The sequence below is a fragment of the Plasmodium relictum genome, assembly GCF_900005765.1.
Source record: "Plasmodium relictum strain SGS1 genome assembly, chromosome: 12".
NCBI classification, from domain to species: domain Eukaryota; phylum Apicomplexa; class Aconoidasida; order Haemosporida; family Plasmodiidae; genus Plasmodium; species Plasmodium relictum.
The window spans coordinates 2,269,266-2,295,956 of NC_041690.1; the positions used below are offsets into that span (position 1 = coordinate 2,269,266).

Genomic DNA, 26,691 nt, shown 5'->3' on the forward strand with positions numbered 1-26,691 from the left:
CATTTTATTTAAAATTTTCTGGTGAAATAATAATATAAATATCGGATAAGCATATTTTTAATATATAAATCTTTTAAAACTAAAAAAAAATAATACATCTGAAATTTTCTTATCATATTTATTCTAATGATTATTAATCTTCTTTATTTATTATTACATTTATAATAATTAAGTTTTTCATTTTATTATACTTCAAGTTCTTTTCTTTTTTTATTTTTATTTTTTTTTATAAGACTTTTCAATAATGAATATAATCATTTATATTTTAAAGAATTGATAATTTTTATTCTTATACATAAAACAAAAATTTATATAGGGTAATAATAAGATAATTTTTAATTTAAAAAGAATTTATTCATTTAAAAAAGAAAATTAATAAAAAAGAATAATATTTTTAAATATGAAGAATTTTATAATTATATATGCATCTATAGTACGATTTAGAGACAAGATACCTATTTTTACTTACTATATTAAAACTGAATCAGAATTAAGAGTAGAGGTAATTTTTTGAAATATAAATAAATACTGTTATTTAAAAAAAAAGTATTTACTAAAAAAAATTTTTGAGAAATAAAAATTAATATATATATATAAGACAAAAATTTGAACTTTGTTATTCTTATATTACTATTTTCTTCATATTAAAAAAAAAATTATTATTTTTGTTTTTTTAATAATATTTTAAAATAATTGTAAATTTTTTATTATTTATATCCTATTAAGATTTACATATTTATAAATACTTTTTTTTTCCTATAGATAGTGCGTTCTTTAAATTTATTTTTTCAATCTAGTTCTATAGGAGCATTTCCAGGTCATTTTTCAAAAAAATAAAAAAAATAAAGTAAAATAAAATGAATATTTAACATATTAATTTTTTTATTTATAAATAAAAAAAAAAAATATATTTCTTAGGAGGAAGAGATACATTTCCATTTGAGCATGGAATAATATATTCTATATACAACAAAAACTTGACATTAATTTATATCATTATAACAAAAAAAGGAGAAATACCCGACAAATATGCTTTTTCGTTTTTAGATGTGATATATATTGTTTATTATTCTATTAATTATTATAAGATAGCTTCTTATTTCTTAATTTTTTTTTTTTTCTTTCCCTTTATTTAGGAATGTATAAATAAATTAGAAAATAAAATAGATTATAAAAATTTGCATAATCTACCAAAGAATAATTATTCCAGAACATTTAAAAGTTTTTATCAGAATTTAATTAAAAAATATAATGCTGAATATATGAATAATTTTGAAAGACTTGATAAAAAAATTGTCAGAATATTATCAACTATACATAAAGGGATAGAAACATCATTAAAAAATAAAGACAATTTATCAAAATTAGAAAGTAGATTAAATAGTTTAGCTATTAATGCAAAAATTGTAAGTTTTGAATTATTGTAATTTCATTTTCTAAAAAAAAAATTAAAACGAAATATTATTCCCTTTCTTTTTTAGTTTCAAGATCAAACGCATATTACTAAAAAAGTTTTTACTGGAAGGAGGAGAAAGGTTAAATTAAAAATTTATAGCAAAAAAAAAATAATAATATCATATATGAATTATTTAAATTTTGTAAATTTATCTATTTTTAATGAGTTTTGTTTTTAAAAATTATATAAAAAATTTTGAAGTAATAAAACATTAATATATATACAAATTTAGCAACATTTTATGTTTCTAATTATATTATTAAATTAAAAATAAATTTTTTTTTAATATTCCATATTTGTTAATAATCAGGTTATTTATTTTTTGTGTATTTTCATTATTATAATCCTTTTGAAATTGTTTTTGTTTTAAGTAAATTTTTATTCTCCACAACAAAATTTTTTTATGAATTTGGTATTTAAATAAAATAAATATTTCTAAATATATACAACAAAATAAAACAAATATATATATATATATATACATTTATTTTTAATGATAAATATGCATATAAATTATTGTTGATATAAATATAAATTTTAAAAATATGTAGAAAATAAAAAGATGTATATTTGAAGTTTCATCAATAAAAATAAAGTGTTAAATAGATTAATAAGCACTTAATAATAAGGTAGAAATAATTAAATATACAAACCAAAAGTTAATACACATTTATGCATTTCCTTAAACTAAAACAGTTAATAACTCAAATTTTATCTTAGAAGTTAATTTTTACAAGTATTTTTATTAAACAAAAAAAATATACTTAACAATAAATGTATTTATTTATTTTTTTTTTTTTTCTTTTTTTTTTCTTCATTTTGTATAATAACAAAAATCATTTTACATTTAAGTGTGCTAACGAATATATAAAAAATCAAAAACAAAATATATCTTTTATTATAAATGCTATATTATTTTATTTATTTATTTTTTATTTTATTTTATTTTTTGTTACACCTTTTTTTAATTTAAAATTTAAATTTTACACTTTTTAGTTATCTATAATCTTTATTTAATATAATTTTTTTTTTCTTACATTCTTATTAAAACAAAAAATTACTATTATAATTTATTTTATTGTAAATGTTTATTGTTATAAAAATGTTTTAATAATTTAAAAAGAAACATTAAAATAATATGAAAAATATTTTATAATGGTGACATCGTACCTTATTAAAATAAAAATTTTGAAAGAATATTCAATTTTTAGTTAATATAAAAAAAATGTCGTAAGAAACATTTCATAAAATGATGCTAATTTTAACAATGGTATATATTTCTTTTTGTTCATTTTGCCATCATGTTCATTAATTTTTTTTAAATTATTTTACTTATAATTATTTAAAGTTATTTAACATTACATTATCTTTATATTTATTGTTACTTTTTTTTTTTTTATTGAATAAAAAAAATGAAAATATTATCTTTTTTAGTATATTTTTCAAAGTTATGTAATATAATTATAATATTAACATTTTCATACTATTCTTTTTTATATTTGTTTGATGAGACAATTAGCAAATTAAAATATAATATTATAGAAAAAAATTCCATAGAATTTAGTAAGACAGATTTTCTCATTATTTTTAATAAATGTTCAATCTTATCTAGAAACAAGAGGCTTAATTTATTCAATGATTTAGAAAAAAGGGATAATTTTTTTAAGGGATCTTTTATTGAATACTTTTCTTTATTTTGTAAAAATTTTCATATAAATTTTAAAAGACTTATCAGTTATATTGGTATTACTTACGAAAAAGCAAAAAATTGTATATGTCTTAAAGAAGAAAAGAAAAAATTTTTCTTTAATTATTATAACTATTTTGCTTTTGGAGATGAAGTAAATGAATATTCTTATATTTTTCATAGAAATAATTATAAATTAGAACATGAATTAACTAAAAGGAAAAAAAAAAAGGAGAAGAGGGAAAATTGCATCAATAATAAAATAGATTGGAAAATAAATAATAAAAAAAATTGGAATAATAACAATGATATATACTGTGAAAATGAAAACAATTTAATAAGTAAAAATGAAAAAGTTTTAGATTTGAAAAACAAAAAGAAATATAATATGATAAGTAAGAAGTTAAATAAAAAAGAAAAATACAATGAAGAAAATAATAAATCCATTTTAAAAGAAAATACAAGCAGTTATAGTTTGCAAAGAAATAATAATATAAATTCTAAATATTATCTTATAAAAAAAATAAAAGACATTTTTAAAAAAAAAAAGAAGAAAGATTTAAAGGATTTAGATGTTATCTATATACCAGATACTACAGAAAGAGAAACAAAAGTTCTCAAATGTAAAACATGTTTGATTAATTTAGAAAAGTATTTATACGCATTAAAAATAAGTAATGAAGAAGCTGATGATATGAATAAATCACTAGATAAGAAAAAATCCAGTGATATACAAATTTATTATGATTATGATAATGTATATTACATAGACAAATATGAAAGAGAAAGAAAAAAAAAGGAGATAATAAGTATGAAATACTTGTTCTATGCATCTTTGTTAAAAAGTAACTATAAAATGATAAATTTTACAAAACGTTTGTTATTATCAAACCGAAATAAAAATAAAGAAATATATTTAGAAATTGATAGATATAAGCATAAAAGAATAAATTATACAATAAAGGAAAAGTTAGGACAAGGAGCATATGGAGAAATATGGTATGCAATTAGCATAAACGGAAAATCTCCTTTTAAAGATGTGGTATTAAAAAAAATTCTTATAAACAAAGATGAAGAAGCTTCTCAATTAAATGCTATGAGAGAGGTTTATTTTGGAGAAATTCTAAAAAACTGTGATAACATAAGTCGATTTATTGAATATTTTGAAGAATATGAAACTAATGATGGAAAAAATTATTATAGATATTTTTGGTTAGTATTTGCAGATGAGGGTTATTCATTATCTAAACACCTTTTCCAAACAGATATGAACAATTCAGGAATGCTTATACCAAGTTCTTTATGGTGGAGTATAAAAAAACAAAATATAGGTATGTTAGTATTAAAAGATTTAATATATCAAATATTAAATGGCATAAATATAGCTCATAAAAAAAATATTACACATAGAGATATTAAAATGGAAAATATTTTTGTATCTTCAAAAACTCCCTTTACTGTTCGAATTGGTGATTGGGGGAGTGCAGTGGAGTTTTCGAACCCTCGATTTTTGTTTATGCCATCAGAAAATGAAGAAACAGATGGGTATCAACCTCCAGAATCTTTGTTTGGGCATATGAAAAATAATTTTATGAGATTACCATATTACGATATGTGGGGTATTGGGATAGTCTTTTTGCAGTTTGTATTAGGTACTAAAAATCCACTAGAAGTGAAAAATAAAAGAAATGAAATTGAACTTAAGAAATTATTTTCGAAATATCCTATTAATGCTTTAAAAGAAGCGATTTTTTTGCAGAGTTTATCAGAATTATGCTTAACACCATGGTCTAAATCTTCAGAACTTTTAATACTTCATCATAAAAAGCCATTATATTCTTCTATATATAGTAAAAATATTATTATTAATAAATTAAAATATCATACTTCTAATACACTAATAAATATAAAAAATCAATCTTTTAATATTGTTTATAATATAATTTCTCAAAAATATAATTCTTTAGTTTCAATACCTACTTCTCCAGTTTGTTCAGATTGGAGATGTGTAAATAAATATAGTTCAAATATTTCTTTTAAGGAAGAATATCATCCAGTTGATATAATATATAAAAATGTGAGTAATATTTTTAATGAAACAAAAAATAATTTTTTTAATAACAATACTTGTAATGATGAACAATTTCAAAAAATTTTACAAGAAAGAGATCCTTCAGGTATTGGATTACCAAATAAGAATGCAAGAAATTTACTGAGGCAGTTATTGCAATTTGATTATAATAATCGTATAAATGCTCAAGAAGCTTTAAATCATCCTTGGTTTTTGGAAAATTGATATACTTTTTGAAAAAGAATAAGTGACAATATAGAAGAAAAAACAAAATAAAATTAATTTTTTTCTATATTTAATTTTTTTTAATTTTTTTTTTTTTTTTTGTAATATTATATAAATTCCCATTCTTTTTAATTAATATTTTATCTTTATGAAAATGAAAGAATACTTTTTTATTTATTTAAAAAACAATTAATATAAACATAATTCGTTTACTTTTTTTTTTTTTTTGTTTCTAATTAAAAATAACTCTTTAATTGCACATGTAATAGAGTTTCCGAAATAAACCATATTTTACGCTGTATAAAATAAAAAAAAAAAAAGACTATATTATATAAATTGAAATTTATAAATATATATTGTGTTTATCCTTTAAATAAATGTAATCATAAAAAAAATAATAGCATTAATAAAAATAGAATTAATGAAATAAATTTAAAAGGCAAATTTGAGGAAATTTAGTTTTAATTTTTTACTTTTTATATCATTAATGTATCTACATTTATTATATAATAATAGTAAAGAAAAAAAAATTGCAATAAAATTAAACAAGATTAAAATTATATAAATATATTAGCATACACATCCATTTATATATAAATTTACATATTATTATTACAAGGAAATGTAGTTGTGTTTTTTATAATAAAAGAACCAAAGATAAAAAAAAAAAAAGAATAAAGAAAAAATAGTTCTACTTTTTACATACAAATGTATTCTATATTGTTCTACATTTGAAATTTTTTTTTGTGAATTTTCCTTTTGATATTTTTTTAGATTAATACTGAATCTTAAGTTTTTTTTATATTTTTTTTTTTTTTAAAATGAAAATTTCTCTAATTTTTTTTTTGTTGTCTTTTTTAAATGTACTACTGAATGCTTTTGGTGAAAATTTGTTAACCGAAAAAAAGACATTTGTTTTTTCTGGTGATTTATATTTAAACAGTAAATATTCCAAAGGAAGTGAAGTAGATAAAAATAAAAAAGAGAATACAAAAAGTGACGTGGCTAAAGTTATTGAAAAACATGAAGAAATGAAAGAATCAGACAAAAATGTTAAAAGTATAAATTATATTTTAAAATGAATAAAAAGATGATAACTAATTTCATAATTATATATATTCTATTAATCCTTCATTATAGAAAGTTTTTCTATATCGTCTTAATTTTATAGAAATGAATTAATAAAATAATAAATAATTGCATAAATAATAAATATAAGTGATGTCAATATTTATGTAAATGATATATATATATATTATAAATAGTATTATAAGTAACTATATGAATTAAATTATTCATTACATTTTACTTAAAAAAAAAGATTACAATAATTTCATAAAATTCAGTATAATAATTACTTATGAATGCTGAAAAAATCAGTACTATTGTAATATTTTTTACTCTTTTTAGACATTGTTAATGAAGCTACTAACAAAATTAAAAAAAAAAATAATGTAAATGAATTGCCATCATCTGGCCTCAATGAAGTAATTATTAACAAAATTAACCCAATTTTTTTTTTCTTTTTTAAAAATAGCAAACATTTATATTATAAAAAATATTTAGGAAGAAGAGGAAGAAGCAAAAGAAGGCAGTGAATTTTTGTCTAATGATTTAGAGGAAGCTGCTGAAAATTTTGCATCTTCTGACCAAGTAAATGAACTTTAAATAAAATAAGTAAATTACCCTTTTTTTTATTAGTTAAAATATTTTGATTATTTTATTACAATATATTTTTTTTTTTTTTTAGAATGAAAATAGTGTAGAAAAGGAAAATGAATTAAAAAATATTAAAAAATATCAAGCAGAGGTTATTAATTCAATGAGTCAACCAGATCTTTACAAAAAATTTGATGTAGATGAATTAGAAAAATTAGAACATGTAAAATAGAAAACACATTTTTTTTTTTAATAAAAAATTTGAATAAAAAAAAAAAATATTAAAATTATAAGTTATATATCTCTTATTTTCTATTTTTTTTTAAGGCAATGGATGATTCAGATGATGTAAAAATTATATTTTAAATGAGTTGAAAAAAAAAAAATTTTTAATTCTTTTGTCTTTACTTTTTATCTTTTTTTTTTTTATAAAACATTAGATGTGCGATCCTGATTACTCTTTACCATGTCCTTTAAATTTCTTTCGTACAAGTTCGGGTTGTGTTCCTTTAAACACTTATGAAGGTCCTTGTAATAAGGTAATTAATATATATACATATATATATATATTTACAACAAATTATAAACATTCGATTATGTAGTTTTATAAATACTTATTATTATATATATATTTATAATAATAATAAAAAAAAAAAAATGAGAAATAAATATAATAAATGAAAAAATAATAAAAATAACAATAAAAAAAAATTAGATACAAGATAAATTAATGTATTTATATGATAACCAAAAAGAGAGTTGGGGAGATATATGTGAAGCTAATTGGCCATGTATCCCGTTAAAATGCCCATTTGGTGTTGATTACAATTCAGTTTGTCCAATTCAATGGGAAGATGTTGGAAAAGGTATTTGTAGGAGTATATATAAAAATAACAAATGCCCAAATGATATAAACTTTTCTAAAGCAACTATTAAGGAAAAAAAGAAGTTAGAAAAGGAATGTGGAATAAGATGGAAATGTAAGTCAGTTACTTATATAACAAATTTTGATTCTATTTGTCCATTAAATTGGACAAAAATTGATGAGAATAAATGCAAAGCACCAGATGATTATAATGGCCCTTGCCCTAAAGTTTCTAATTTAAAAAAATACAATACTGAAGAATTAAAAAAAAGAATTGAAAATGCATGCTTAGTTAATTGGCCTTATACTATTAAAGTTAATGAATATCAAAGAGATTATAATGCGCATTGTCCAATGTAAAATATGCATACATATATATATATATGAAAAATTCAAAAGATAGAATTCAAAAGAAATATTAAAAAAAAAAAATTTTTTTTTCATAGTGGATGGTCTTTAATGGATAATGGATTATGCCAATCACCAGAAAATTATCAGAAAAATTCAAAGTGTAGTGATGAAGTTTCATTTGTTGATATGAATTCACAACAAAAGGAATCTTATTCTATTGCTTGTAATGTTGATTTTCCTTTTAAGGGTAATTTATCAAAAAAAACAATTTTAAATTAATAAGATAATAAGATTTTCATTCATTCTTAATAATTTTCAATTTTTAGTAGAAAAAATATTATATCTCTATTTTTTATATATGTATATATATAGACAGAGATGAATGTAAGCGCGATTACTCATTTGAGTGCCCTCTAGGATGGATACCTACTAATAACAAAGGGTATTGTAAAGCACCAATTAACTATAAAAGTAAATTATGTAAAAAATATTCAAAATTTAAAAATTTGTCTGATAATTATAAAAATTATTATTTAAAATCATGTAATATTGATTGGCCATGTGAAGGAGAAATTCAAAATTCATTGGTAGGAATTTTATTATATATATATTTTTGACTATCTAAAATTTTTATTCTATTATGTAATTTTTTTTTTTTTCTGCCATATATAAAAACTTAACAGATTTATACAAATATGAGTATAAATTATTCTATTGGTAACTCCAGAAAATCTAATAGTGGTATAATATAAAAAAAAAAATTAAAACTATTTATTTATTTTTTTTTTTTATATCTTAAATAATACAATATATATATATATATTTTATTTCATAGGGGCAGTTGACTCAGAAACAGGATCAGTTATTTAAAAAATGTTTATACTTATATATTTATTTACTAACAAGACTTAAGCATACGGGAACTTATTAAGAGATTAAAAAGAAAAAAAAAAATTATTTTTTTTCTTTTTCCTTTTTTTTTTTTTAATTAAATTATAAAAATTTAATTTTTTTAAAAATAAAATGAGATAAAGTAAAAATATGTAACATATTACATTAGACAAATATATTTTACTCTTTCTACTTATAAAAATAAGAGAAAGTTTTAAAACATGATGATACAACTTTTTTTTTTTTTTGTCTTAAAATATCTACAAAGGAAAAATTTCAAAAGAATCTTTTCAAATTCCAAATTTTTTCTTTTAGTTATAAAAAAAAGGAAATAGTAATGAGTTTAATAAATTAGGTGAGTTGATGAAATTTAGTTTACTACATATACAAAATATAGCTTGATATGATATATAACAACAAAAATTATCACAGATACATATTAAAATTATTCACTATTTCAAGGGATATTACATATACTCCTAAAAAAAAAAAAAATATATTACAATATTTCAGTTTATGCTAACAAAAAAGTATTATGTAAGACCTCACAAAGAACTAAATAAAAAAATATATAGTTCCTATGAAGCTATTAAAAATAAATAATTTTGATAATACATTTAAAATAATCATTAAAATTACTTTTGATAAAATTCTTATGTATATATATAATTTAAATAAAAACCTTTGTGTAAAAATAAATGCAAAAAAAATTATTTCATTGCCATTTATATATAATACTTATATTTTCTATTATCTTTTAAGTTTTTGGTTCTGCGTAATATCTCTATGTACTTAAAAGAAACAGAAAATCAAGAAATATGAAAAGCAATTTTCTAAATTTTTTTTTTAAGATACGTAATAAAATAGCATTTTAAGTTTGTATATTTTTAAAAGTTAATTTTTTTTTTTTTTTTGTATTTCTTAAAAGGGTATATTTAAAAAAAATTGTAGTTTTTTCATATATATATATATTTTTAATATTGTATTAAAAAAAAGAATATAGTAATCTTAAAATTTTTTATTATTTTACTTTTGTTTTTTTTTTAAGTTTTATAATTATAAAATATTCATTTTTGCTAATTACCTTTTATATTTTTATATATGTATTCTTCGACTATTTTTAAAATATAATTATTTTATTTTATGTTAATCAAGAATCCATTTAACTTTATATTAACATTGATTATTTTTGATATATTTTGATTTTGTAAAGATTTATATTAAAGAATAAAATAAAATATATGATTATGCGATAATACTTGCCAATCTTTAAAAAAAAAGGTAAATAAAATAAAGGCATATATCCTTATATATAGATATATATATATATATATATATATATTAATTGATTTAATATGTTTACGAAGTCGACGAATATATATATGAACTAAAATTTTTTTAAGACGCCATTTTATCAAATGAAAAAAAAAAATTTATTTACAAACTTATTTTAAAACATATGTATATACATAAAAAGGGAGTATGCATATATAAAATTAAAAAACAAAAAATAAAATAAAATAAATAAACAATTGTAATGGATAAATTTAGGAAAAAAGAATATATCTGTACTCCTAATAAACAAATTGAAAGTATTGAATTAATTAAAAAAAAAGAGTATAGTAATTTAATTAAAACATTTAAAAAAGAAATTGTGAAATTTAATAAAGATATATTGGCAGAGAAGAAAGAAAAGGAAATAATAAAAATGATACCACTTATTTTCGAAAAATCATGTGAATTAAAAAAAATAAAAGATAATATTTATGATAATAATGAAATTTCGGATGATACTGACTTATTCAAGACTCCTCACAAAAAAGAAAACGATTTTGGAAAAAATTTAAATCTCATAAAAAATTTTAGTTGTAAAAAAAGAATTCGTACACCTTGTAATTTTGAAAAAACAAATATTTTAAACTATGAAGAAAATGAAAAAAATATATCTGTTTATAGTACTCCAAAGAGATATAAAAAACGAGTTAGTGAAAAAAGGGATTTAGTTTTGAATTCAAAAAATAAAAAAAAAAAATCATTATATGAAGAATTGGAATACTTGCATACTCCATTAAGAGAAAAAAATAAATATAATTTTGAAAAAATAAACAAAAATATTGGAGAAAAATGGATAATGAATGAATCAAATGTGCATGATTTACCTGAAAATATTAAAAATGAATATGTATCTTATTTATGTAGTCCATTAAAAAGAAGTGAACGATTAATAAAAACAAAAATAAATAAAATGCTTAATGAGAATAAGGAAGTCTTAAAACAAGAAAAACTTGAAAATAATAATGATAAAAGTAGTAATAATAGCACTGATAAAGATAATTCAAAAGTAAAAGAAATTCATTGTGATTTTGAACCAGAAGAAGAAGAAAAATGTTGGGACGAATTTTACACACAAAGTGCAGACAAAATAAAGCCATTTACAGGGATAACAACTGAAGTGGCTGTCAATGTAATAACAGAATTATTAAAATCAAAAATTAAGAAAATAAAAATTGATGATAAAGAATTTTTTTCTCCAATAACAGAAAATGACACAATAATGGAAATAGGTCATGGAAATCATCCTTTAGCAGTTCAAATGTTTGAAAAGTGGGGAACAGTGGGGAGATACGTTGGGGTAGAATTTAGTGGAGAAGCAAGTAAAGAAGCTTTGAAATGTAAGAAACTGAAAAATTTATTATTAAAGAGAAAAGTAGAATTTATAAAAGTGTTAAGCATGAATTATTATAAAGAAGATTTTTTAAATGGTGTTGTTGTTGAATCTAATATATCTCCATCAAATACAAAAACTAATTTTATTAAATTATACGCTTTTAAGTATATTTTTGCTAAAAGTACACTAGATTATATCACGTGTAGAATGGATAATATTGGAAATAGTTGCAACTGGGAAGAAGATCTCCAAATTTCACCAAGCGTTGTTGAAATGTTTAATAGTCTATCGGATTCTTTGCATAATTGTAAAAATAATAAAAATAATTCATGCATAATTTTTATTGAACCAAACAACTCTTCTAAATTTAGAGATCATGTATTGACTATATTTAAAGTTATTTATACTGCTACTTTCAAATATAATAGTTCTGCAAAATATTTAAGGCTATTTAAAATTATAAATTATAATAAAGCTTGTGGTTATATGATAGAAAAAAGGAATGAAGTCTTTCAAAATTTTGAGCAAATAAGGCAAGAATTTTTAAAATTAATTTTAAAATCTTCATTTACAAAAAATATGGATGAAGTTGATTGGTTTTTGCCTACACAGGAACCAAAAAAATGGGTCAGCAACTCACCATATGATATTGAATATTTGGTGAAATTAGATAAAAATTATCTTTAACATTTATATAATTATACTTTTTATTGTAAAAAATATTTGTATTCACTGTAATTTTATTACTAAATAAAATGGTTAGCAAAATGCTAATTCAAATATATGTTGAAGTAATAAGACTTTGATTGAATAAACTTTTTTTAATTATTAATTTTTCTACACAATATATTCGTAGGAACTTTAAATCTGCAATATAGTTGTGCATATATATATATATTTTCTTTTTTTGAACTATGATATTTTTTGAAATAATTACATTCATATATTGCTATATGTATAATATATTTTATACTTACATAAATATTTTTTGTATACTCAATACTATATTTTTATTATACTTTAAAAAATATTTTTAACATCTTTTTTTTGTAATAACAACTTTTATATATGCTAATATACATATGCATTAAAAATATAAATAAATACAATAAAATTATAATTTTTTTTAATATATGCTTTAATATATTATAAAAGTTGCTGTATTACCTTCCCATAGCAAAATAATCTCCCTTAAGGTTTTTCTCTCAAATTTAATGAATATGATAATTTTTAATTATGTTTTTTCATATAATGATTTTATAAAATATAAAAAAAAAAAAAAATTGAAAAATTAAACATTAGTAGTTATTTATAAAGACTATTAAAGTATAAAGATTAAGTATGTCTTCTTTTGGAAAAATAAATATATATACATATATTTATTTCACAAAATTAAGAAAGGAAAATAAAATTAAATTAAATCTTTAAATAAATATATATAATATGAAGTGATTTTATCTTTATTATTTAATAATGTAAAATCATTATTCTTATTATATGATTGTAATTAAAAGATTTTGTTTTCATAAAGCAAGGGTATTACCATAGTTATTTTAAAAAGATATTATATATATATACATATTTTTAATTTTTATTTGTATTGATAAATGAACTTAACTTCAATATATATATATAATTTAATTTTTTAAAAGATAATTTTCTCCTCATATTTTTAGAAGTTCATTTTATTTTATTATGCTCCATAATTTTATTAAATACTGCTTTTTTTTTTTTTTTTTTTTTTTTCTAAAAAACTGTTAAATTTTTGAGTTTAAAAATTAAAAGAATAAAATTTTTATATGTTTATATGTTATCAATTTTTTTAACATATGAAAATAATTATTTTTGTTTTTTCTATTTAAAAGTGTAATTCACGTTTGAACGATTCATACTATAAACAAGATATATATATATATAAGAAAAAAAAAAAATTTTAAGTTAGGTAAAAAAGAATATGTTATGGATAATTTTAGAGAATAATTTAAAAAAATTTATTGAACATTCTTGTTTTTTAAATTAGAAAAATATATGATGCTATTTAATTATTCAGAAAAAAAAATTTATAAAAATGTTTTGATTATTTTTCTATATATAATTTTTTATGAATCTTATTATTATGGTAAAAAAACATCTAATTGGAACCTTAGGTATAAAAAGAAAAAAGTACTAAAATATTAATTTAAAAAAAATTCAGGGTTAAATTAACATATATATATATATATAAGAAAATTAAAACGAAATAGAACAAAATAACAAATTAAAAATATAATTTCTTAAATTTTTATTCTTAATTAGGTTAATACCTTTTAATACTAATTCAAAACGAAAACATTTTTTTAATTTTATTAAAAACAATTCAAATGAAATAAAAAATAGAAAATTTTTTGAATCAAAAAGAATAGAAATAAGTAAAAGAAAAAAAAATCTATTTGCAACAAATGTAACAAATTTTTATGATAATACTATTCCTGAAGAATATATTAAGAATAATATACCTTCTGAACCAATGTAAGTATATATAATAAAAAAAAATATTTAATATAATAATTTTTTTGTTCATACTAAGATGATAAATTAATAAATATATTCATTATTTCTTTTTTTTATTACTTTCATAAGATATCCATATATTTCTGTGCCTGATAACTTATATACAAAAAAAAAAAATACTCAAGAGAAAAATGAAGAGAAGTATCCTGACATAGGAAAAATGACTTTTGAGGAATTCAAAAAATGGAATGACGATAAATTAAAAAAAGTAAAAGAATTACCAGATCCTACACTGGATGATTATATAGAAGATACAAAATATGAGAAATATATTCATCCATCTTTAATCAAAAATGTTGATAATACTAATCATAGGTATGCCATTCCTTATTCTCTAAAAAAATATACTAAAAAAAATATTCAAAGGGCTGCATTAAACTGCTTTGACGAAAATGATGTTGATGACGATTTAACTGAATATGATTGCGCTTTTAAAGGTATTGGACCTTGGCCATCAACAGATGAATTAAAAAAAAATGATAATTTCTTTGAATTTGACAAAACTGATTTAGAAATGGAATATAATATAACTTATAATAAGTCAAATTACCGTGAATATAAAGAAAAAAATATTAATAAAAAAATGAATGATATAGAGGAGGAAAATTTAAATAAAGACAAAAAAAATTTACTTGATGGAGAAAATGATAGTAATACTAATTTTGAAAAAGAATTTATTAATACTACAGAAGAACGTGAAAGTGAGTTATCAGATAATATAAAAGAAAACATAATAGACAAAGAAAAATATGTAAATAAAAATATTTTCAATAAATCAAGTGTATATGCTATAAGGAAATTATATTATAAAAAAGAAGTAAAAACAATTAAAGAAGCAAAAGAAGAAATAATCAAATGGGATATAAGAAAAAATCATTCAAGGAGTCAGTGGAATTTATCAAATGAAGAAATCAATTTGCTACCAAAACATTACAAAGAATTATATTTCGAAAAACATAAAGAATATGAAAAACAAAAAGAAGATTTATTTAAAAAAGGGCATGCTTATCCAGTTAGCAACAAAGTTTTACTTAATGCTAGTCAATTAAATGATATGAAAAATGATGATGATTCAAAAATAAATTTAGAAGATAGCATAGAAAAAGAAAACTATACAAAAACAAATTTTGAAAATTATTCAGAAAATATGTTTCAGAATTTTCGATTATTAGAAGATAATGTTTTATATACTAAAGCAAAATCACCTATTGATAATATTTTATATGAATGGGATGATCCACTTAATTGTAAATGGAGAAAGAGAGCCGAAGAAGTAATAAGAGATGTAATTATGTATGATTATCCATTTAAAGAATTACGAAGACCATCTAATTTAGATTTATATGATGTTACTTGGTATCCTGGAAAGCTAGATGTCTTTGTTACAACTGAAGAAGAAAAAAATTATAAAATTACCTTATTTGACTTAAAACAGTTAGTTAAAAAAATTGCTGAAAGATTAAAAGAATTAGAAATTGATGAAGAGATTGTTATTTTGCCATTTTTTGAATTAGTTGTTTCTTCTCTCCCAAGCAAAAATATATTAGTATGTAGAAAAGATTGGAATAATAATATAGGTAAAGAAGTTACTGTTTTTTTTAAAGATAATATTTTTCAACCGATTGAAGGAATATTATTAGGATCTCCTAGTGTATTCCATGTAATTATTAATATATATGACGAAAAAATAGAAAATATTATTATAAATAATATAGATAAAATTATTCTAAAAGATGCAAAAGATTATATAGGCAAAAATATCATGTTGAGAGCTGAAATAGATACAAAGGAGAAAAGAGGAAATGAAAAAAATAATGCCACTGATTTAGATAAGAATATAAAAAAAGAGTTAAGAGACATAGAAGAGAAAGATGAAGATAATGAACTTGTTAAGGAAGATACTAAAGAAATAGAACGTATGCAATTTAATGAACTAGATAAATTAAAGAATATAAATAAATCATATAAAGATATAAATGATAGTAAAATTAAAAATATTAATAATATAGATGATGAAAATAGCGATTTAGTAAATTCATTTACTGATAATGAAGAGAATGAAAATGAGGATGAAGAAGATGATGAAGATATTGATAGTCAAATCGATTCTTATGATAACGAATTTGATGATTATATGCCAGATGAATAAACATATTTCCAATTAAAAAATGTTTATTATAATAAAGAAATTAGAAAAAAAATCACTTCATTTTTTTTTTTTTTAATTTTTTTTTATGTTAGATTTGCATTCATAATAAATTTAATAAATTATTTATTTTCTTTTTTTTTTTGGAACTTAATAGTATTTGCATATAGGCATCTTCAATTTTTTCTATCTTTATATAAAAAATATTTGTATATAAAAAAAAAAATTAAATAACAAAACTAGTTTATATTTTTTTTAATTATATATATGTTAATTTGTTTGATACTAAATTAATATTCATACATATAACATTTAATACTGATTATATTTTAATATCTATAAAAAGACACACAAAAAAAAATATATGTAAAATTTTTTTTTTATTAAATTTTTTAAAATTTAAAAAGTTTAATAATGAAAAAAAAAAAAAAATAAATAAAGATATAACCTTAAAACAAAGAAAACAAGAGAAAATTAATCAAAAAAATTTAACATTATATGACTGTAAAAATATGTACATAAGAAATTTTATTCATTTCGCAAAAGTTGTGATAAAAAGCAAATTAAAAAAATAAAAATTTCTAAAAATATAGAATAAAATATAAATAAAAATTTTATTAAGAAATAAATGAAAAAAATTAATAAATCAATAAAGAACAAAGTAATAAAATAATATACGTAAAAAAGATATATAAATATACAATATTATTAAAAGCATTTATTTTTTTTTTTTCTGAATAAACAATTATAAAACATAATTGAAAGATGGCTTAATATTTTTTATGACTTTATCAATTTTATTAAGAAATATAATAGCATATTTTGTTTGTCTAAATGATTTCAAATTTTTATAATATTCAGAATATAAAAACGAGAAATATTTAAAATTTTGAAAATAATAATTAAAAAATTGTTCATAATATGATTCAACACTTTTTTGTGATATAACTTCGTTTGTAAAGTTATAAATTAAAAGATTTCTCAAAAAGACGAGATTCTCAAATGAATTTAAATTAAATATTTTAAAACTTTTATAAATTAATATGTAGTAAATATTATTATAATGAATAAAATCTTCATATTCCCAATGATCTACATATATTTTCATCATTTTTTTATTTTCTATTAATGTAAGTAGTTCATTTCTTTTATCAAATATGTTTCTTATTTCATCTTTAATTGCTTTCCAAATTTTATTACTCTCAGCAATTTCATTTTTAATAAAATAATTTATATTAATTTCTGGATATATATTTAAATTATTTTTTAATAAATAAACGTTATTCTCACTTAGTGATAATGCATAATTTTTTATTTGATTTATTTCTTCATCGTTATCAAAAAAACAAAATGTAGTTACACTATTTGATGTGTTATAATTTTTATGTTCAATAATATTTATTAAGTCAGAGTATTTAAAATTCTCTAATGAGTACTTACTATTGTTAATGTTATCCTGCTCTTGCAAATCCTCATCCTTTTGTGTATAATATGGGTATGAAGATGACGAAAAATATTTCGAAAGAATTGTCTGAATTGAGAAAGGTAAAGAAGCTATACATAATGATTTTGATTTATTTATTTCTTCATTTTTATGATAATAATTTTTTATAAATGTGTTCATATCATTCTGCAAATCTAAAAGAATTTTATGATAATTATTTATATCATAAAAAACTAATATTACATTTTTAAACTTTTTTTTATATTCATTCAAATTATATAAAGATAGGATAGGTAAAATATAGCTTGATACTTTTGAGTCATTATTTGGTGTTGAATTTATTAATAATACATCATTTGGTATTTTTATATTTTCATAAATATAATTTTTTGAGTAAATTTGTTCTATTATATTTTCCGTATCTCTGTTATTCCCCTCTTTTTTATTCTTATAAGTATTTTTGAATAATTCATTTAAATCACAAAAAATATTCATGATTTCAGACTTATAACTATTTGAGCATAATATAAAAAAATTCTCATTTTTTTTAATTGTATTAACTAATAAATTTTCATACATAACTGATATTAATATCTTTTTTTTTCCGAAGTCTTTCTCTCCTATGACACAAACCTTCTGACCAAATTTTATTTTATTAAAAAAATCAATTAATAATATATCACTATATAATTGCTTTTTTACAACTTTTTTATATACTTCTTTGTTATTAGAATTAAATATATTCAACTTATTACTATTTGGAAATAGGGAATTTAAATATTCAAAGGGAGAATATATATTTTTCTTTTGTACTTCTATACATTTTTCATTGGTGTTCTTTTGTTCTCTTTCATATATTTTACCAATTATAATACTGCTTTTATTTATTTGTAATACTACTCCATATATGTAATTATCTAATTTTATCACATCCCCAATTTTTTTATCTCCATTGTTTTTACTTGTTATTAATATTTCTTCATTTTTTTCACTTTTTTCTTCAGAAACAGGATATTGTTTAAATATATTATTTAATTCTTCCTCAAATAAATTTCTGTTACATTTGTTAAAATGGCTGTTTTCTCTTGAAGTAAGAATATTTCTTTTATTATACTTGTTTAAATTACTTAAAGTACTTATATTATAGTAATTTCTTTTTGAAATATATGATAGTGAGAATATATTATTCCATTTTAAAAGAGGTTTCTTCATTAAATTCACAATACTCATTTTAATAAATATTTTTCATATCTATAACTAGAAATCAAATTAATTATATATACAAATTAATAATATAGTTTAAAAATAAAATAGTTTTAAAGTAAGAAAAAATAACAGCAAATCATTATTACTTAAAATTGTAATAAAATTCACAATAATAAATATTTTTTAAAAATTTAATAACTATACCTTAGAAAAAAAAGTTCTTTACAAAAATAATTTAATTTAATGCAAAACTATTGTTCTCGCATTATTCCTTTTATTTAAATTTTTTTTTTTTTATTTAAAATTTTTTTTCAGAAAAGCTTAAATTTTTTTTCTTTAATTAATAAGTCAATTTAATTAAAGTTAAATACATTAAATAAAATTAGTTCAAATATTTTGAGAAGATATAATTTAAATTTCTAATAAATTTAAAAAAGAGAAAAAAAAAAAAAATAGATATATTTTTGTAAAATATTATATATATATTCTTAATATTAATAGTTATATCTATATGTAATAAATGTATTTCTACTTTAGTATACATAACAAAATAAAGATAATAAAGGTATAAAACAATAATTATAATTAATAGACGTTTCTCATTATAAGTTTAATTTTCATTATTATATAATAATAGTAATATACTATCATATATATAAAATAAAAAAAAAAAAAGACGTTTGCTTTTTTTTTTTTTTTTATATTTATTTATTAGTCTGATTTTTATTTTAATGAAGTTAATATAACATCATTTTAAACTTAATTGACAATTTCTTTTTTTTCTAAGAAACTAATAAAATAATAATAAAATTTTAAGAATATATTATTTTATTCATTTACAGTTTTTATTTTCAAAAGCGATATTAAGCATTCATTTTAAATTTTATAACTTCTTTGTTATGATAATAATATAATAAACAAATAAGACTTTACTAAAAAAAAAAAAATTAAAAAGTTAAGAAAGTTTCATTAAAAAAGAAAAGAAAAAAAATGAGATTTTAATGCTAAGTAAAACTGATAAAATAAGAAAAAGAACTTTAAGATGAATGCTGCTGTAAAAAAATTAACTTCTGTTGAAAATGAATATTTAGAAAAAAGTGGAAAGAAAAGAAGACAAAAGACAATAATAGAAGATATAGAAATTAATGATGATACAAATAAAGAAGTTAAAAATAATACAAGTATTATAAATGAAATAAGTAATAGATTCCAAATAAAAAATGAAAGTGAAGGAAATTATACGTATCAAAATAAGGATATCAAACAAATAAATAACAAGGATAATAATAAAAATGAAAAATTAAAAGATTTCATAAAAATTAATGATGAAGAATCAGAAGATGATTATGATACATTAGAAATTATACGACAATTTAGTTCTATTCATATTGAATCTGACACTGATAATGATAAAGAAAAAAAATCTTATAACAAGAAAGAAAATAAGAACATAAAAATAAAAAAAAATAAAAATAACAAAAATAAGAGAAGTTCTCTTATTTTTGATATCTCAGAAGTAGAGTGTGTTGAAGATGCTATAATATATGATGAATCAAGTAAAAAAATTTTTTTTTAAGTTGTTAAAATACAAGATTCATATTTTATCAATAGTCATATTTTAGTTTCTAATTTAAATAAAATAATATAAATTAATAATTTTAACATAGAATAAGTTCCCTTTAAAAAAAATATGCAATAAAAAAAAAAAGTACCTTTAAGATTTAGTAGCAGCAAATTATATTTTTAATAAATAAATATTATCATAAAAAATAAATAGAACAAAGCGATATAAATAAAAAAGGAAAATAAATTTCCTTTTTTTTATAATATAGTAAATGGACAAATTTTATAATATCATTTTATTTCATTTTATTTTATTTTATTATTTTAAAAAAGAGGATACTATATTTCCAGATTTGAAAGAGTTATTTTCAGAGTATAATACAAAATATTTTTTTAATAAGTTAGAAACTGTTGAAGTGAAATGGAGTAATAAAATGAAACTATGCGCAGGAATATGCATATTTAAGGTTTTATATCTTTTATAGTTGTTATAAATAACTCAAATTTTATTTATTTTTTTACATTATAAAGCATATATATATCTTTTTTTTTTTTTTTATTTATTATAAATACTTAAAGAAGTCAGGTTATTGTTGTATTCGCTTATCCCTTCCTCTTCTAAAATTAAGAAAAATAAAAGAATATAGAGTAATTTTATTTCTCTTTTTTTTTTTTTTTTTCGTATTTAGTTAAATAATATTTTTACATAATTATATGTACATATCTATTTTTATAGGAAACATTACTACATGAGATGATTCATGCTTTCTTATTTTTAACTAGAAAGAATTCAAGACATGACGGACATGGCCCTGTAATGTGGATTATTCTCATTTTTTTTTTTTTTTTTGAAATATTAAAAATATAATAATTATAATTTACTTTATTTAAAAAGGAATTTAAAAAACATATGTATAGAATAAATAAAGCCACTGGATTATCAATTACTATTTATCATAGTTTCCATGATGAAGTTAATTTTTATAGAAATCATATATGGAGATGCACTGTTAAAAATGAAATTAACATAAATAAAAAAGAAAAAATAAAACAATAAAAAAATGAAAAAAAAAATAGATTAAATTAAAATAATCATATTAACAAATTGTGTATTGTTTAATTTTTTTTCTTTTTTTTTTTAAATTAAAAAAATAAAAGGGAGTTTGTAGAAAATATCCTCCTCATTTCGGTTATGTCAAAAGATCTATGAATAGACCACCAGGGCCAAAAGAAAAATGGTGTAAGTTGAGAAAATTTTTTTTTTTTTTAAATTATATATATTATATATATATATATGCAATTTAATTTAAGTAACAAAGTAAATTTTAATAAAAACACGGAGTTTAAAATAAAAATATGCTTGTTAATATATTAAGGGAGAAGACACTCATTATATTGCAATGGTAATTTTATAAAATTGAATGAAACAGACTCTACTAATAATAAAGGACAAGGAGATCTAAATAAAAAAGAAAATTTCAAAATTAGATTAGAAAATATATTAGATAAAAAAACGAATAACAATAAAAATAATGGTATTATTATATATATTATATTTTTCTATTATAATTGACTAAATTTTATTTGATATTTTAATTTTTTTTCATTTAAAAAATAAAAGATGAATTTGAAAAAAGAGATGATAACTTACAGGAAGATATTATAAATGATGAAATAATTATTTTAGATTCTAAAGATTTTAAAGAAAAGAAATATAATGAAGAAATTGATATAGTTGATTTAATTAAAAATTTATTTAATGAGAATAAAGAAAAAATATTATCATTTCCAGATATTTCAATAGATTACCATAAAGCATTTCAAAGCCAAAAATATTTTGAAATAGATTCAGATAACTAAAAAGAATACTATTTAAGTTAATATTATTTTGCATTTCTTTTTTTTATGTAATATTGTATTTTTAAAGAATTAATTTTTTTCTTTTCAATATATTTTTAATTAATTATTATTTTTTTTTTTTTAGTATTATTATTAAGATCATTTTCTCCTGCTAAATAATGAAACTTTCTCTTTTTATATATTTTAAATTTTATTATATCTTCAAATAATTCTAAAAGATGTAAAAAAAAAAAACTTATATAAAATTATTTATGAATTTTTATAATTAATTTAAATGAATTATATAAAAATAATATATATTTGAAGAAAGAAGATTTTTAATTTATTTTTTTAAAATATTTTTATAATATAATCTTAATGCTTTAAAAAATTTTTCTTTTTTTTTTTTCTAAACAATTATTAGACTTGTCTTTAATTTCATTTCAATTCAAAAAAAAAAAAAAAAAGATATTATAACAAAATTGTAGCAAATAATAAAAAAATTATATTAAAATTGGAAAATTATATGAACACTCCATTTTTTAATTTATAAATATTTATTTCAAAAATATATATCTAATATTTTAAATGAAATAAACATAGGAAAAAAATTGATATATTATTTAAATATAATTTATAATAATATATATTACCGTTACATATATTTCTACAAAAATATTTTCTACAAATTTTCTATGACTATTTTATATAATAGAATTTTTTTTTTTTTTTTTTACAGTAGAAAAGTATTTTTTTATAATATTACTATTTCTATCTTCCATTTTTTTTTTTTTAATTATTCTTAATTATTTCCAAACTTTTCTGTCAACAACAGGTCTATTACTTATTGTTTCCTTAGAACACCAATAGTCTTCTACTATTTTTCTATCACTATCGTTATTTGCATCCAATTGTTTGAATATATGATATTCAAATGATGGATGATCTTTCATTTCAAATGGTATTTCTGTACCTCTAAATAGCCAAACTCCTTCAATATCATATGATTTATTTTCTCCTAAAACAGATACAACAGCAAATGAATATTTAGAAAAATTATTTTCTAATCTTTGTAAAAACCCACCAGCCATATTACAAGCAACAAAAGAAATTTGACATTCATCTTCTAATTTATCATATTTCATATAAAATAATGACCATCCATTTTTATCAAAAATTTTCCAAAAATGAGGCATAGCATTGTTAAGTAAGTCTTTTTCGTTGCTAAATTTATACTTCCATTCATCAAGGGAAAACGAAGATGGTGGTAATAAATCTAATGGATTAGTTTTTTTTTGTTTTTTTTCAGTAAATTCATCCTCTAATAATTGATCTTCATCATCACTATTTTTTTTTTTTTTATCATTAGGTTTTTTTTCTACTTTTTTATTTTTTTCTTGAGCTTTTTTATTGTTAGAATCAGAAAAAACATACTTGAACTGTTTTTGATTAGATATAGTATCAAATAATCTATGTAAGTTTTTATATTTCTTAAGGATACTTTCATCTAATTTTTCTGATTTCAAAGCAAAGTTTATAATAACACAAATGCATATATCAGCAAGAGTAATAAAATTTCCTACCATAAATTGATTTAATAACAAATGATTATTTAAACAATTAAAAGAATCCTTTATATGATTTAAAGATTTTTCACATGATTTATTGGTTACATAGCAACATATTGGTATTTCTAATTCATAAGTATTAAAATCCATCCACATATTTACTTCTGCTTCTTCAAAAATTCCTTGTCCCAATAAGTTATGTTCTCTTCTTAAATTGCATAAATATTTACAAATAGCATTACTTTCAAATAAGGCACCATTAGAAGTTAATAAAACTGGTAATCTCCCTAAAGGAGAATGTTTTAAAAATTCTTCACTTTTATCATCTTTTCCTAATTTAAATTCAGGAATATTTAACTTCAAATTACAAAAAGAAGCAACTACTTGAACTTTCAAAGATCTTATATCATTTTTTGGTGCTAATAATTTCTAAAAAAAAAAAAAAAAAAAAAAAAAATTGTGCAAGTGTAACTAAAAATATAAATGGTCCTATTTTAGTAAAATTAAATGTAACTAATAAACTTTTTAAAAACTGTATAAGTATTACTTAAAATATTAATACATGTATATCTGTAACAAATATTATAAAAAAATATAAAATACACATATTATTATATAAATAAATATATATATATACATATATGCATACATAAATATATAATTATATTTTTTTCATATTTTATTTTATATATTTCATTTATTCTTTTTTTTTTTTTTTATAATCTTACTAAATCCATTCTCAGTAAATATTCTTTAAATGATAAACTAATATTTAAAAAAAATATAAGAAAATAATTGTATAAATATCAATTAAATATATCTAAAATTATAATATTTCAAATTGTTCAACAATAAAAGAATTTAAATTAAAATACTTTTAAAAAAGAAAATTGAAAAAAATATTTCAAAAAAAAATAGTCCAATAAATATTACTACAACCTCTTCATATATTACATTATAAAAAAAAGAAAAGAAATATTTTTATTAAAATGTAATGTATGCAATATATAAATATTTTTTTTTTTTTTTTTACGTGATATTGCAGAAATGATCAATTTTTTTTTTTTTTAACAAAAGTTAAATTCAGGTATATAACAATAAATTATAGAATTAATAATATGAATCATTTGATTATTTAAGAAGGAAAAAAAAAACTATATTTTAATGATTTAGAATTTCTTAATATATTTAAAATAAATTTTGTAGGAACAAAAAAAAAATAAAACAAAATAAAATAAATAAAATAACCTATAGAGATAATTATAGAATATTTTCCTTTTCTTACAATTTATCATATAAACCGTATTAATTCGAACTTCTTAAATGCATTTTTATAAAAATTACGTTATAAAGAATTTCTCATTAATTATAAAAATAATATTAATTTACATTATTATTCTTTTTGTGTGTTTTACAATTTTCTTTTTTATACCTTATTTCATAATATGAAAATACCTTTTAAAAAATAATTTAATGGTCGCTAAAATGTTGACATATTTATATTTAATCATCTCATAAGTACTGTTATTTTTATAGAAAAAGATATAAAAAAAAAAAAAAATGTAAAATGCCCTTTATTTTATTATTCTACATAGAAATTAATAGGTATATAAGTGGTTTTATTTTTAATTATTCTATAAAATACGGAAAAGCAAAAAAAAAAAAAAAACATAATTTAAATTAGAACTTTTTTAATTAAGAATAATTTTAAAAAAAGAATTATAAAAATAAATTATTATTAAGAGTTAATAATTTTATTAAGAATAAATGAAGGTAAGCACAACCTTACTGAAAAAATTATTTTTCTATAATACAGGTGTATGAATTAGCTACAATAAAGATGAAAACAATTAGTTGCAAATATAAAAACTTTATTTTAATGTTTTAGTTCCTTTTTTTTATTTTATCATTTTATTCAAACAAAAAAAAAATATATATCATCATCAAAAATAGACATAAAACTTTTATTAAAGTTTCATATATTTAAAAAAAGAGTAATAAAAAAAATTTTTTGTAAAATTTTTTTAAGCTCTTAATAAAAAGTTTTACACTTTTTGTAATAAGCAAGATCTTAAACAAAGAGAATAAAAAATTCATCTTTTCAAATATATAGAATTTTTTTAAAAATACTTAAATACAAGAATATTTTTAATTAATATATATATATATATATATTTTTTCTTCTATCAATTCACATTGTTATTTAACTTTTATTTCTTTTTAGTATTCGCATTTTTTTTTTTTTTTTTTTTTTTACATATATTTCAAAAATTAAATATTTTTAAAAATATTTTATTGTATATCTTAAAAAAAAAAAAAAAAAAAATATTCATGAAATTTAATAATTAAAAATTTTTTAAACAAAAAAAAAATTTTATGTTATTAAATATAATATTTTCTGCTCAATTTATTAAAAAAAAAAATATACCTGATTTTATATATAAAAAAAAAAAAAAAATTCTCATTTATTTTTTATTTAAAAACTTATATATTTATATATAT

The 26,691-nt window shown here is 18.2% G+C and overlaps 8 protein-coding genes across 8 annotated transcripts; 6 read left to right on the forward strand and 2 right to left on the reverse strand.

Moving 5' to 3' along the window:
* Positions 1-400: 400 nt before the first annotated feature.
* PRELSG_1258900 (hypothetical protein) lies at positions 401-1,427 on the forward strand (the record flags this gene model as incomplete). Its single annotated transcript, XM_028678403.1, has 4 exons — positions 401-502; positions 763-817; positions 928-1,049; positions 1,137-1,427. 4 exons carry the CDS (start codon positions 401-403, stop codon positions 1,425-1,427), a joined length of 570 nt encoding a protein of 189 aa, XP_028534696.1.
* Positions 1,428-2,868: 1,441 nt separating this feature from the next.
* Positions 2,869-5,439, forward strand: PRELSG_1259000 (serine/threonine protein kinase, putative; the record flags this gene model as incomplete). The annotated part of the gene is made up of 1 exon (XM_028678404.1): positions 2,869-5,439. One exon carries the CDS (start codon positions 2,869-2,871, stop codon positions 5,437-5,439), a length of 2,571 nt encoding a protein of 856 aa, XP_028534697.1.
* Positions 5,440-6,260: 821 nt separating this feature from the next.
* Positions 6,261-9,184, forward strand: PRELSG_1259100 (CPW-WPC family protein; the record flags this gene model as incomplete). The annotated part of the gene is made up of 11 exons (XM_028678405.1): positions 6,261-6,498; positions 6,850-6,926; positions 7,006-7,092; positions 7,190-7,321; positions 7,426-7,446; positions 7,539-7,637; positions 7,814-8,319; positions 8,410-8,561; positions 8,687-8,901; positions 8,998-9,052; positions 9,150-9,184. The coding sequence occupies 11 exons, from the start codon at positions 6,261-6,263 to the stop codon at positions 9,182-9,184; spliced, it is 1,617 nt and encodes a 538-aa protein (XP_028534698.1).
* A 1,558-nt stretch (positions 9,185-10,742) lies between these two features.
* Positions 10,743-12,560, forward strand: PRELSG_1259200 (conserved Plasmodium protein, unknown function; the record flags this gene model as incomplete). Its single annotated transcript, XM_028678406.1, has 1 exon — positions 10,743-12,560. The coding sequence occupies one exon, from the start codon at positions 10,743-10,745 to the stop codon at positions 12,558-12,560; it is 1,818 nt and encodes a 605-aa protein (XP_028534699.1).
* Positions 12,561-13,901: 1,341 nt separating this feature from the next.
* On the forward strand, positions 13,902-16,572 carry PRELSG_1259300 (conserved Plasmodium protein, unknown function; the record flags this gene model as incomplete). Its single annotated transcript, XM_028678407.1, has 3 exons — positions 13,902-14,020; positions 14,169-14,381; positions 14,493-16,572. 3 exons carry the CDS (start codon positions 13,902-13,904, stop codon positions 16,570-16,572), a joined length of 2,412 nt encoding a protein of 803 aa, XP_028534700.1.
* Positions 16,573-17,314: 742 nt separating this feature from the next.
* PRELSG_1259400 (conserved Plasmodium protein, unknown function) lies at positions 17,315-19,243 on the reverse strand (the record flags this gene model as incomplete). Its single annotated transcript, XM_028678408.1, has 1 exon — positions 17,315-19,243. The coding sequence occupies one exon, from the start codon at positions 19,241-19,243 to the stop codon at positions 17,315-17,317; it is 1,929 nt and encodes a 642-aa protein (XP_028534701.1).
* Positions 19,244-20,261: 1,018 nt separating this feature from the next.
* Positions 20,262-22,642, forward strand: PRELSG_1259500 (conserved Plasmodium protein, unknown function; the record flags this gene model as incomplete). Its single annotated transcript, XM_028678409.1, has 8 exons — positions 20,262-20,775; positions 21,116-21,249; positions 21,362-21,430; positions 21,519-21,596; positions 21,678-21,791; positions 21,941-22,022; positions 22,159-22,317; positions 22,404-22,642. The coding sequence occupies 8 exons, from the start codon at positions 20,262-20,264 to the stop codon at positions 22,640-22,642; spliced, it is 1,389 nt and encodes a 462-aa protein (XP_028534702.1).
* A 785-nt stretch (positions 22,643-23,427) lies between these two features.
* Positions 23,428-24,926, reverse strand: PRELSG_1259600 (elongation factor 1-gamma, putative; the record flags this gene model as incomplete). Its single annotated transcript, XM_028678410.1, has 2 exons — positions 23,428-24,618; positions 24,918-24,926. 2 exons carry the CDS (start codon positions 24,924-24,926, stop codon positions 23,428-23,430), a joined length of 1,200 nt encoding a protein of 399 aa, XP_028534703.1.
* Between the last annotated feature and the right edge of the window lie 1,765 nt (positions 24,927-26,691).